This window comes from Amphiprion ocellaris, chromosome 4 (genome assembly GCF_022539595.1).
Source record: "Amphiprion ocellaris isolate individual 3 ecotype Okinawa chromosome 4, ASM2253959v1, whole genome shotgun sequence".
NCBI classification, from domain to species: domain Eukaryota; kingdom Metazoa; phylum Chordata; class Actinopteri; family Pomacentridae; genus Amphiprion; species Amphiprion ocellaris.
The window spans coordinates 15,554,500-15,568,806 of NC_072769.1; the positions used below are offsets into that span (position 1 = coordinate 15,554,500).

The 14,307-nt window shown below is 39.5% G+C and overlaps 1 protein-coding gene across 5 annotated transcripts in view; it reads left to right on the forward strand.

The window, feature by feature from the left end:
* tbc1d1 (TBC1 (tre-2/USP6, BUB2, cdc16) domain family, member 1) overlaps positions 1-13,812 on the forward strand; it is a 50,982-nt gene extending 37,170 nt beyond the window's left edge. For all 5 annotated transcript variants that reach the window (XM_035947657.2, XM_023269194.3, XM_023269196.3 and 2 more), the window contains 8 exons: positions 1,733-1,894; positions 3,421-3,579; positions 5,510-5,610; positions 5,770-5,913; positions 7,424-7,583; positions 8,715-8,884; positions 12,078-12,254; positions 12,330-13,812. In XM_035947657.2, coding sequence (XP_035803550.2) covers positions 1,733-1,894; positions 3,421-3,579; positions 5,510-5,610; positions 5,770-5,913; positions 7,424-7,583; positions 8,715-8,884; positions 12,078-12,254; positions 12,330-12,629 — 1,373 coding nt within the window. In that variant the 3' untranslated portion in view covers positions 12,630-13,812. The remainder of the gene's footprint in view (positions 1-1,732; positions 1,895-3,420; positions 3,580-5,509; positions 5,611-5,769; positions 5,914-7,423; positions 7,584-8,714; positions 8,885-12,077; positions 12,255-12,329) is intronic.
* Positions 13,813-14,307: the final 495 nt, after the last annotated feature.

Sequence of the window (14,307 nt, forward strand, 5' to 3'; positions counted from 1 at the left end):
ACAGATGATAAGACAGACAGCACAGACCCACTGACAGCAACTATTCTTACTCTGGGTGTGTCAGCCATCTGCTCCATCCAAGTTTTTTTCCTGTATTATCCAGGCTACGCCTTCCAGGTCACTCCTGCTGCTTTTCAGTCTTTGGTTGCTGAGGCCATGATATATGGCGTTTCATAAGAAATACTCTGACCTCTACAAATACTCTCTATTTGTCTTGTGTTATTTTAAAATGTGTTTATTCTGTGAGTTCTGTTCAGAGCAGAATTGAAACATTCTAATTTTTTTAAAAAAAACTGGCGCTATTGTAATGACATTTTGCTAAATTTAACCGATGCAAAGACATTGGCACAGCCTAATTACCCTTGTTGGCTATAAATCCCCATTTCCTGGAAGGTATCCGTGCCTTTTGGAACGGGATGTGACCTGCTGTCTCCGTCCTGTCCAGTAGTGATGATATCACTCTCCCGAGCACAGCCAAGTTGCAGCTGGTCGCTGGGTGGACACCACACATGAGCGGAAAGGGTGGGGGAGTCCACATGGGGAGGGAGAGTGTGGTTGACAGATGAGACAAATGTGGGATTGACTGTGAGGAAAGAGTTGAGTGTTGGCAGAGAAGCGAAAGAGAAGAAGAGTAGGGTTGTGAGTTAAGTGATTAGTGGAGGGAGAGAGGAAGGGTGTTGTCAAAAAAAGAGAACAGATGAGGGGTGCTGGGTGTGTCCTCACCTTCTTTGATCACTGGTGTCAACATTTTGCAACGGAATTCACAGTTTGGTTTGTAGGGTGGATTAATTTGAAAGTCCAGAGGCATAGTTTACCCCATGCATTCAGTTAACGAAAAAACAAGTCATGGGTGTGTTAGAATAATTTTTTAAAAAAAACTAATTATTGATAATTGAAGTCTTAGTGTCCCCAGTTATCAATAAAATTAGAATGTCCAAAGGATATTTTCTAAGTGGGTGTCAGGAACAGACTTCCCAAATTACGGTATTAAACTACTGTGTTACCTAGCATATAGGTAAATTCTGTATTCTAGCAGACCGATCCAGTTTGAATTTTAGGTACAGGATGTTGTGAAAGGTCAGACAGACGTAGATTTGTGGCCATGTGTTACTTTTTAAAATTACTTTGACATTAAAATGGCCATAATTAATAGTAATAACAGAGTATTAAATGACAATGTGAAAACAAAATGGAAGGAATTTGTGAACCTGAAGTGAATTATAGTCTTAGTGCTGCAGCTCCCATTGTCTGTACCAAGCTCCACGGTGAATTATAGCTCACTGTTTAACAGCTTCACTGTTCTGATTTTTATAATCACTCTCAGACTGTTTGGATCTCTTCTTCTTAGCAGAGAAGTTAATCAGAGTAGGTTTTAAACAGCTGCATTTGCATCTGGATTTTCAGTTCTTACCTGTTTTTAAGTGTTTAGACCGCAAGCATGCCACAACAAAGAGTGTGCGGATGCCAGTATGAGTAATGTATGAAAGTGAATGAGTTCAGTGTGAGGTTCATGTTGGTGGTGCAAAGTGAAACTGAAATGACAAAGCAAAATGTGTAGGGAGAAGAGCAGCATACAGGCATCCAGGCAGGTGAACCTCACAGAAACACAGACCAGTTACAGTGATGGTACCTGCGCTCCACCCTGCAACAAAAACACACCACGGGGCTAACACGAAGGGTGCTCAAGTTGTCACATTATTGACATACAGTGTGTGTCCATTTATGTTTGTAGCCTCAGAGAGCGATCTGCAGAACAAGCGTCTGAAGTTGGACTATGAGGAAATAACTCCATGTCTAAAGGAGGTCACTCTGGTGTGGGAGAAAATGCTGGGAACTCCTGGGAGAGCAAAGGTCAAATTTGACACTGACACCATACATGCTGCAGTTGCACAAGGTACATATTTGGGTCGACAAATACATATATCAGTGCCTCATGGAAATGTTTGTTCTTTTTTAAAAAATCAGCAGGTATTTGCAAATATTGACCAAAGCTTAATGTATAAAGCTGCAAAACTGAAAATATGTGTTGTAACCTTTCTTGTTATCTTCAGCCTCCGCCTTGGCCTTTTTTAAAAAAAATACAACAGAAGGAGAGAGAATGAATTGAAGAATGAAATGTTTTTATTCCAGTGTTCGTGGCTTACAGTGAAATCAGTGTGTATTTCCTTTTAACATTTTTACCCTCCATGTCTGCCTCTGATCATTTTTGTTCTGTCCAATTTCTAGTATCAGCATGTTCTGCACAGAGAACAGGAAGGTTATCTCTTAAGCCTTCAGCCTTGAACAAAACAGATCTAAAGTCCAAACGTACATTTAAACACTGAAAGGCTACGACGTCACAAGTATTACTGTCAAAACTTGGTGAAGTGGACTTTAGAGCTCGACTATCCATCTGATGGAAAGTTGAGAATAAAATTTGCATCAACCCATTAGCTGATTAGCTTAGCTTAGCACAACGACAAAAAACAGGGAAACAGCTAGCCTGTCTCTGATCAAACAGTAATAAAAGTCATCTACCAGCACTAAAGCTCAATAAAAGGAACATGATATCTCTTGTGTTTAAACATACAAAACAAAGTGCGAAAGCGCAATTTGCATTTTATTTTACAACTATTAATGCCAATAGAAAGTTACAGCAAGCAAAAACGCTACCTCCAAATGCCAGATTTCTTCACTTTTTTTGGCATAAAATCTTGTTACCTTTTGACAGAGCCAGTCTCGCGTTTCTTCCTGTTTTTACCAAGCTAACTGGCTGCAGGATCTTTCTTTATATCTACTGTAGAGACATGAAAGTCGTATTATCTCATCTAAATCTCTGCTAGAGGGCAAATAAGCGTATTCCTCGAAATTTCAGACTTTTGATTTGGTTGATAAATGAAGCTTAAGAGTCTTTCTCGATTTATTGAGACAAGGTTTATGTACCGGTAATTTGATCTAATGAAACAACACTGCTGCTATAAATAGTGTATGATTCAGTAATTGTGTGACACATAAGACATTGGTTGATGGGATTACTATTATGAAACAGTCAAACTACAGAATCCTAGTAAACAGAAAGTATTTCTGGTAAAAAAAACCTCAACGCATGCATTTACAATATTTGTTACAATTATGTGTCCCCAAGGTTGACAATAAAAATTGGGTTCCAGGGAAATAATTATAGAACATTGTAACCCTTTAAAGATCTAGAAATATTGGCTTTGGGCAAAAACAAAAAAAACCAAAACACTCCCTGTCTGACACACTGTTAAACTAATTACTTGGCTGGTGTCAGATCTTCAGGTGATTTGAATGTTTGAGACATATTTTTCAATAAGCTGAGGATGATAGAGATCACTTTGGACCTAATTGGCAGCTCTCAGTTTAGCATGTTAGCATGCAAATTAGCACCTCCTTAAACTCCTTCATCGTCTCTGACAGGTGTCCCGAGGCAGCATCGAGGTGAGATCTGGAAGTTTCTCTCTGAACAGTACCTGCTCAGGCAGACGGTTCCGTCCCGACCGCCTTCCAATCACACTCCGTACAAAGAGCTGCTGAAACAACTCACCTCGCAGCAACACGCCATCCTCATAGATCTGGGTAATGCACTGTCTCACACACAGACAGTCTTTAAGTACTGCAGTTTTATTAGTTCCATTAAAGAAAAAACAAACAAATATTGCAAGTACACTCTCTCCTGCTCCTGTATGATCGGTGGGTTGGAAGCTTGTTGTCTCATAGTTGCAAAGTGCTGATTTGAGCAAAAACATATATTTTTTTAACCCACTGGACCCCAAACTCTACCTGCAGGTTTGAAAGGCATGTTGTCTTTACAAAATTGCCAAAATTCCAGCATTTTACTACTGCTAGAGTCTGTAACAGAAAGAAACTTTGAACTACAGGAGAAATGTATGAAAGAAAATTGAAAATGTAAGTAGTTTAGTATATAGACTCACCATTTTATTTTCCAGTATTGTAAACACCTGTGTGCACTTAGAAAAATGTTATACACGTTGATTTCATTTTTTAGAAATTTTTTTTTTGTGAAATGTGTTTTGTTTTTTTTTTTTTTTTTTAATAAAAAAAAAAAAAACTTTTGTTTTTACTTGTTATATGATCTAGGTCATTATAACTTGTTATTCTGCACAAAAGGTATAGAGAGTCCTGCATATAGAGGTGGCGGGCTTTATAATGCAGTTACAAATGAGTCAACAGTGAAGGCCTGTTTTGTTTTGTTTTACATAAATACTACAACATTTGATACAAATTATAAGTTTGTTTAAAAAAAAAAAAAAAAAAATTGCATCGCCTGCTGTGTCGGATTAATAAGTCTCAAAATTCCTTTAGTGAACACATTTTGTTTTTCTCAGACCTCATTTTAACACTTTTACCCTCAAATGTCCCCAGCACTCCGCACCCAAAAACCCACACACACTCACTACCTACACCCCACCCATATAACACCCACATACATGCATACTGACATCCACCAACGCCTCCATCCCTGTAACACCTCCTTATTTGCTGTCTTTCATCTGCCTATCATGTTATTCACCCTTCTGTAAATAGGGCAGGGACAGTGGTAACAGAATGTACATGAATGGTTTCCTAGCATGACCCAGTGTAAAGGTGTTATGTGCTTTATGACAAACACCCTCAGTGTTTATGATACTGAAGCCACAGAGAGGTATGTCGGTTGAGAATGTACGCTTCGTATATGCAAGCAGAAGAGTTTCTTAGGTTAAGGATTTAGGTGTGGGAAGTCTACCACTCCTACACCTTACATATAGCAGAACAGAACATACCCATACGCATTTTCCCTCAGGCAGGGGAGGGAGTTGTAGCATTATGTTCAGAAACATAAAGCCCCCACAGCACATTCCGCACATGCACACTCACATGGTTGTCATTGTCTTCTCCAAAACCTCACATCACACACTGTAAGTCAAGAAGTCCACAGTCCCAAAACACACAAACCCGCCAATTACCCGGCTGTCCATGTGAAGAATGTTCTTTTACAGATCCCAGTCCTCATTATCTTGTCATTTTTGAAAGGTGCATGTCCCGTCCACCGTTACATGTTAAGCTCCTGAAGCAGGGCATGCAGTCCTCGCATAAAGCCGTATTCATATGTGTGTTTTCATGAACATGTTTGTGAGCATGTTTGCTTGGAATAGGTTGGCACATGCTCATGCGCTGAGCTTCCTATTAGCATCCACAGCAAAGTGTGGAGTCTTTGCATCCTAAGGCAAAGTGCAGCAGCATTTGTGCTTGGTTGAAACGTATACACACCCAAAGGTTTCAGTCTCTTATCTCTCCTTTTGTTTCACTCACATTCTTTCAACTAGTATGTCACACAAAATCAAGTAAATATACCATCAAAACTGTGCTCTTGTGTGTTAGAGGTTTACCTTTTTGACTTCCCACATTATATGGATGCCATGTCTGTCATTGTATGTAATGCTAAATGGAAACGGTGCTGATATTTTGCAGTAGATTGATCATGCCTTGCTCTTTTCTTCTGTTGCAGGTCGCACTTTTCCCACTCATCCATATTTCCAGGCCCAGCTAGGGGCAGGACAGCTGTCCCTGTATAATATACTGAAAGCCTACTCACTGCTTGACCCCGAGGTATCATTTTGTGCCTTACCTCTGGCCTCCTCTCTTTCACTTTGCATGTTTCTCTCCTCTTCACTCAATGGAATTCACTACCCAGCTGTCTATTAGGCTTACACATTTCCCTTCTTCCCTGTCTTGTAGACATCAAGTTTGTTATTGTTGTTATTGTAGGTGGGCTACTGCCAGGGACTGTCCTTCATTGCTGGAGTGCTGCTTTTACACATGGGGGAGGAGGACGCCTTCAACATGCTCAAATTTCTAATGTATGATGTCGGGCTCCGCAAACAGTACAGGCCTGACATGATTATCCTGCAGGTAAAAAACACACAGACACAGTGTCTTTGTCATCTTTGTCCCTCATACATAGTTCCCTTTTACAGAATCTGTCATTGTCCCACAAACTTTAATCCAGACCATTGCTCTGTTTTCACTTCTCATACTGCAAGTCACTATTCTTCTATACATGCATTCATCAATCAAACAATGGTGCATAATGCATCAACATTTCACGTTTAAACAAACAGAATAGATTAAAATGTCCTGCAGCAGTGGCGAGGCTGTGAAATGGCTACTGATGCTTGGTTTGCACTTGGAACTTAGTTGGATCATCACTCGACTGATGTAATCCTTAATGATGCTTCCACAGCAGATACATACAGCACAGGTTTTAATGCCTTTTTTCTTTTTTTTTTTTTTTTTTTTAGTTTCACCTTTTGATAAAATTACAACAAGACTAGATGGATTTACTGCACTTGATCAAGATACAGCATCGGCTGTTGTGTTTATATTCATTTACTTTGTGGTCGAGGTGCATGTCTTGCTACAGCATAGCTACACTGGCTACACGCCTAAGTTTGTTAGCAATGCTCCAACATTGGGATTCAACACAAATCTTGCAGGATGAGACGGTCGAGTTTTGCTGTGGGTGGGAGCACGCAATCAAAAAATATGTTGTGGGTCCATTAGCCAGAACGATGGAGTAAAAAAATGAAGATTAAGGCAAATTTATATAGTACAAAAGCAAAGCAACGCAGGTCTGACATTTGGAAAAATATCTAATAATAATAGTAATACTTCTAACTTTATGTTATGTTGTGCTTTGACAGTCAAAACATGTAACACAGACAATCAAGCAAAATATAGGAGACAAGTTGGAGCAGTGAATTAAAATAAATAGTAAAAATGATAATAAATTAAATGAATAATTAGTTAGATTAGCACTCATATCAAACAAGGAACTAGGCAGTTTGAAAATTAAAAAATAGTATTGAGGATTAAAGTTAAAAGTCAAAAAATGAGAGAATTAAAAAATTAGAGACATCTAAAATAAACAGGATATAATGCAAAATAAAACACTAAAACTAAATACAGCTGAAAAATAAACTTCACATTAAAGCAAGTCTTTATAAATGGGTTTTAAGAAGTGATTTTATAGAAGTTACTGACTCTGCAAGCCTTTTCTCCTCAGGCAATTTCACAGTTGTTGCTAAAAAAAGATGCAAACAAATTGTACTTGGTTGTGACAGATGTGCAAAGTATTGATATACAACACAAACAAATCTGGTATTTATGGATCAAGGCAACAGGTGCATCCAGGTTGAAGTTTTATCTTGCAAAGACAAAACACTTCTTCCTGCACATATTGAACAAGACACTGTTGTGATTAATAAATGAGTACTTACTGCACTAGAATAACTTAAATTCTTATTAATGTAGTAGCAATCTTCCCAGGGCTCTCTTACAACACATTATTTTTCAAAAGCTCGTATGTAGTGTCATGTTACAACAGTAAAAACATCTGTCTGTGCTGTGTTGTTCCTACCAGATTCAGATGTACCAACTGTCACGGCTGCTCCATGACTACCACAGGGATCTTTACAGCCACCTAGAGCAGCAGGAGATTGGGCCCAGTTTGTATGCCACCCCCTGGTTCCTCACCGCCTTCGCCTCACACTTCCCTCTTGGCTTTGTGGCCAGAGTCTTCGGTAAGATTTGGCAGCTCTTTTATTTCTGCACTTACAGCTGCTTTATTTGGTCACCACACTGTTTGTTCTTCCTTAGAGAAGCCAGCAGCAGTGATGCAGGATAGAAACAGGATAATTGGGCGTTTACAGAGATGTTGAGTTTAGTCCACTCCCAAGTTAACTTTTAGAATTAGATCTTAAACCCAGGGTGAAGAAAGAGGGAGGAAATGGTGGAGCAAGATGAAATGCTGTAAACTATGATTGAAGGCTGAACAGGAGGAAAAGAAGGTAAAGTAGTGGAAAAAGTAATCTAATGAGTTTGGCTGCGGGGGGTGAGGAAGATGGGAGTGGTTTGTGTATTTGTAAAGTAGAGGAGATTTATGATAATAATAATCAAACTTCTTCAACCCTCAACCACCATATCTTTGGAATACCGTCTAATAGTGAGTCATGTACACATAGACACGTACAGTATGATCTAAAGTCTTTGTTAGCCAGCTACAGACTGCTGTTTCTCTTAACTGACCTTTTATCATTTGTGTAAATACCATCACACCCACAGTTGCTCTTTATTTTTTTTGTCTTTGCTTTCCTCTCCCTCATTCCTTCGTTCTGTCTTCATGCTTAATTTCTTACATGGTGCTCAGTCACTGAACCAGACTCCCTGGCTCCACATGCTCATCTGAGCATAAAGCTGTGTGTGTGTGTGTGTGTGTGTGTGTGTGTGTGTGTGTGTGTTTTGCACTCGGAGGGCATCATGTTTGCAGTGTCAAGTCTTTGATATCAATGTGCACGCTCCACAGGTCCGCTCCCATTCCTTAATCTTGTTTATGATCTCATACGATCCTGCCTAGCCCTTACCACACCCTGATGTATTCAAAGCATACACACAAACACACGCCTACTCTGACTTTCCAAATTCACCCTGGCCTATATTCATGTTTGCTTAAACGCTTTTTACTGACGTCACATCATCTTTGCCATAAAGACGCTTTTAAGTCGCCAATAAATACACTAAGCTTTGCTGTCAGCACCTGTCGTTATTGAATTTACAATATATAATTTAATGTCGGAGCCTTTGCTATCCTCCTGTCTCTTTGTTTTTTTTTATATTCTGCTTCAGCAACCTTTGACTATTTTGTCCTCTGTCAGACATGTTGTTCCTGCAGGGGTCAGAGGTGGTCTTCAAGGTGGCTCTGAGCCTGCTGGGGAGCCACAAGCCTCTGATCCTGCAACATGACAACCTGGAGTCCATAGTGGACTTCATCAAGACGACGCTGCCCAATCTGGGTCTGGTGCAGATGGAGAAAACAATCAACCAGGTTAGAAAAAGTGTAACTAGCACTTTAATCACTAGACCGCCTAACTGGAATTCGAAACAACGTGGCTGACTATCTTTGATTATTCTCTTATTTCTTGTAATTTTGGGGAACTGTAGTAAAATTTGGACATACATTCCATCATATCATCGTCATTCCAATGGGCAGTAAGCAATCCAAAACAGTTGCTGGCTGATTTTAGTAATCTAGTCATCGCTGAAGGAGAAGTCTGGCATCACTTACAATATTTTTCATATCATCAACAAATCCTAAGAAAACACCAAAGCCAACAATGGTTAGTCTGTCTAACATCCCCAGCCTTTCTGTGGTCCTCAGACACAAACCCATTTGTTTACACTAAAAACATAAAAAGACATCTTTAGAGATGGGAGGATGACTTTTATCATCATTTTGACAAGGTTTTGTTGTTGTTTTGCAAAAAACCTGTCACATGTTACTTTTTAAATACATGTAGAGTAGCGAAATATATTATTTCATGCTTTGGCTTCAGAGTCAGTACTTGTAACTTGATTATTTGTGAATTTAATTTGCAGGCGATTAGTTAATGGTAAAACAAATAAGTCAAAAGATGTTTTGTTTAACTGTGCGTCACAGATGCCAGTGGTGGCCACCTCCTGTCAGTTCTGTGCTTGCGCAGGTTAGGTAACTGCTGAGTCAGTGGTCAGAGAACCTTTTGTAGCTTCTCTTATGTTGTATCCAAGTGTAAATACCTGAGGTGTTGTTTTTGTGCCACGAAATGTACTCAAGAAATTACTAGACCTTCCTCAGTTCCTTAAATAGGTGTTTCATCGTAACATTTTACAAGTCGTAGCAGTCACAAAGAGGTCATGCAAGTTCTGTATTATATAACAAGAAAACAGAATAATATGCTGCTTAAGTTAGAGTAGCTATTAATGTGAGCCACACCCTGACCTTTACAGCGGTGATGAGAGCAGCTGATGGGTGTGAGACGAGTCTTTTTAACCTTTTCCTCACGCATCAGTGTTTGGAAAACTACTGTATGTCAGTAACATCAGACTCACATGTTGAATGACTCCAAAAATTAACTACCTGTCATGAGTCAGCCTCGTTCATGTTGATGACAAATAGAGACCATTAGTTGTTCAGTAATGAGGTCGTCAGTTGTCTTGAAATCTCAGGATATGACAGACATTTGTGATGAGTCAAGAGATATTGACAAGGAATGCTATAGACTACCAGTCAAAAGTTTGGATACACCTTCTCATCCAGTGCTTTTTATTTATTTGTATAATTTTCTACATTGTAGATTAATACTGAAGATGAACACTTTTTTGTTTACAACATAATTCCATATGTATTCTTTTATGGTTTTGATGTCTTCAGTATCTATCCACAGTGTATAAAATAATTAAACAAAAACCATTGAATGACAAGGTGTGTCCAAACTTTTGACTGATAGTATACTTTAGAAGGTATGCATTTATTTTACAGTTTGCATAAAATACCCAAGCAGTTTGTTTGTCTGTACTTTCCCTCCAGTGCCACTTTTTCACATCAGGTTGTTTATAATGTTAACTGTTGTGTGGCTCACAGTTTCACCAAAAAAACGAAAAAAAACCCAGGGTGTACGTACATACAGCATGTGGGGAGCCTCAAGTGCAACACAGGTCTCGGGAAGGTGATTTTTGTAGGTACAGTGATCTACTAAATCTGTGTACTTTGTGGCATGACGAGGAAATACTGTAAGGGAAATTCCAGTTTTACGCAAATCTACTTTCCTAGGTCTGCCCATCGTCCTCAGTAATGATAGATTAATGCTGTTATCGGCAATGAAGATGAAATGTTGATAGACTGGAGCAGAAGTTGCAATTGCTAAGCCAAAGGCAGTTAATTCTTGAACAGACAGTAATGTGTATTTAAATGAGAAGTCATTGTGAGAGATGAAGCAAAATCTTTGGAGTCAAGTGCCACAATAAATGCAGAAAAAAAACAATAAATCCAAACCACTCTGAGACCTGGATATATTTATTTAAAAGTCTTTAATAGTGTGTTCATTTTTACTCCACGAAGGAACACAACGGAGTTAAGTGACGATCAGCGTTGGTTTGTCTGTCTGTCTGTCTGTCCGTGCACAACATTACTCAAAAACAGGATAATGGACTTGGATGAAATTTTCAGGGAAGGTCAGAAATGACACAAGAACCACCTGATTAGATTTTAGCAGCGATGCGGCTTATAGTCTGGATCCACGGATTTGTTACAGATTTCTGTATCATTGTGAGATAGGAGAACTGTAACTATGACAACAAGTGAACACTACGTCAGCTGCTTGCTGATGATCACATGATTGCGATGCTACTACAAATCGATGGCTGCGGACTTATCCATCACAAATGATACAAGGAACAATTGATTAAATTGTGGGAGTGTTTCCGTGTCCCATCAATTCCTGCTGCCCGCTACAAATTTAAGTCGCGCGATTCGGTATCCGTACATAACGTACACATGCAGAACACACGCCTGTGCCGTGATTTCTGCCACAAATTTTTTCAAGATTTCATCTGTTGGAAATGATATAACGAATGAGCAGCCTTGGCAAAGTACTTGTCTTATCTTGTTTAAGATAGTCACGTCTTCATTTTCTGTTGAAAATGTGGCTGAACTACTTACTTCTTGGCAGCCTGTCTTGTCCGATAGCTTTTGTTTTACTTTAACTATCAGGAATGATGGTCAGACTGCAGTCATAAGACCTAATATTGTAATATACCAAATTTTACCTTTAAGCATCATCAAGAAACAAGTTCTGTCGTTTCAAGCATATTTTTATTAAGCAGTTTGGATCGTAAATAGAAAACAAATATTCAGTTGTTGCTCAATTTAACAATTATTAGGTCAAAGCATGTTATAAAAGTACCAGTCAGTCAGCAAGTGGGAAAACATTTCAACAACAAAGCAAATCAAGAGTATAAATAAATGCAGCCTGTCACCTTAACCCATCCATATTTCTTTTACATCCTTCATACATTCACACTCCTTTAAATTTGTATGACCCTATGAATCAATACAAAGCTGTTAAATACTGACTTTGTTCGGTTTTTAGGCTACAAGAGCTGAAAAAGGCATGAGTTTCTGCTAAAATATGCCAGTTTATATGTAAAACTTGTCAGATCTTGGTAAATATCAGCATTTCAAACACATGCTCTGTGTTCATTAGGTGTGTGAGATGGATGTTTCCAAGCAGCTGCAGGCCTATGAGGTGGAGTACCATGTGCTGCAGGATGAGCTGCTGGACACGCCTCCAACCCTCAACCAACACCAGCGAGCTGCGCAGCTGGAAAGGACCAATCAGAGCCTCCGACAGCAGAATCTTGACCTGCTTGAGGAGTTGCAGGTACACACACACGCAAATAAAGGTAAGTCACTTTCTGTGGTATTTTGCTCATTTAAACCATCTTTTTGTCTCCAGGTGTCCCAGGCCCGAGTCTGCAGCCTGGAGAGTCGTGTGGAGGCTTTGGTGCAGTCGGAGGGTCAGCTGAAGGAGCAGGTTTCTGCGCTGGAGGAGGAGAAGCAGCAGCTGGCGAGCACCGTCGCTCGCCTCCACGACCTCCTCACCAACCTCGGCATACATCCTGATGGACACACACTCCCCCCACCCTCTGAGAAACACGCAGTCGCAGCAGCGTCGAAGCTGGAAATCAGCGAGAGGCTGGATAACAGGACTGTGGACTCTCTGCTCCACCCGCTGGTTCTTCCAAAGGCTTCATAACTGCAACTTATAATTTTTCAAATGGCAAGTTTGTCTGAAAGAGGAGCCAGGTGTGAAAGACCCAGAAGCATTTACTAAAAAAGAGGAAAGACAAGAGTTCGTTGGACCTAAACAGGGGTTAGAAGAGAGAGAAATCTAAAGGAAAGCACCCTCTTCCTTCAGTCTAGCAAATATAAATAGGCATGTGATTTGACTAATCCCCAAAGAAAGCACTGTCCCACTGGGCCTCTACTGTAAAACAAACAAATTTGCACCTGTACTTGTATGTTTGCATCTTTGAAAGCACTCCTGTTTTTTACCAGTGGGTTTGTTTGACTGTGTGGGATGCAACGCAGCCAAAGATCATCCTTACTGATGTTCAACAAGCTCAAAGAACAAAGACTCCACTCTACAGTATTCTGAAACATGACAATGATCACTGTTACACATAATAATTAATAAATAAAAGGTTCTCCCAAAGAAAAAATAGAAGGAGAGAAGTGTAACAAGAAAGTGAGATGAAGGGACGAGTGAAGAAAAAACTTCATGACAAGTGTTTTTTTTTTTGTTTGTTTGTTTTTCTGTTATATGACATTAGCTAAATAATGTTAAATCTCAGACGGTGGTGCTCATATTCAGAGGTCAGAGGTGAGCTATTTTCAATTCTTCCTCCGTATTTCTAGTCTTCCACAGTTTTGTTTCCTGACGCTGTACATTTTAGAGTTCATTTAGCTCCAGTAGCTCACAGGAAGAGCGACACAATCAATCCAGTCCATTTCACATCCTGTTTTTTCACCTTTGAATACGCGTCGATTCATCTGTGTCGATGGGAAGATCTGAAAGGGTTGCATTTCCTTTCTCGTGAAGGGGAAATACAGACTTTTACCAATCGACTGCTTATAATTACCGAAAAAGACACTTCAAATGGGAAACCTCTGCTGTTGAGACAATCTGTCACCTATAAATCATTTACTGTATTCAACACACTGAATTCCTTCAACTCGAGCTGCAGCTTGGTGTGTTTCTGTGCGACTGTTTGAATGTTATTGTGCGTCTGTGTTCCTCACTGATCTGAACAAATCTGTTGATTTACACTAAAGATATTTTGCTTTTACCCCTGACTCTATTTGCACATGTTTTCTGTTTTATTGATTATTACCGTTGTTGTTATTCTGTACTTTAAAATACATTTCATGTACTTTCAGCACGTCTGAAGCCAGCTGTCTTTCTTTTTTTGTGGGTGTGCGGTCGTCTGCGTACGGCCTGAACTCTCATGTGTCAGGTGTCACACCGTCAGATTGTATCGCCAAGATTGTACCACCTCCTGTCTAAACATGCCAGTCAGTTAGAAGGTTAGAGGTTTGATACAAGGTTCCGACCATATGGAAATTCACTAGACACAGTATTTAACACACAGACATGCATTTGTTCCCCTGAACTTCTGAAGTTGGAAGAAAAAGCATGCTCGGACAAGTTGCGGCTCTGTTAGTATGTTTGTGCTGTAAACGCGGATACACAACAGAAACAGCACTAGCCCAAAAAAAAAATAAAGACATAGAAAACTTTTTAAGGTTAAGTACTTTTAATTGTCAGAAATAAAAATCACATTTTTTGTGCGCTTAAATATCTTGTTAATTGCCGTGTACATGTTTCATCTTTTGATGAATGCTTTGTTTTTCTCGTGTGATTGTGTTGGATT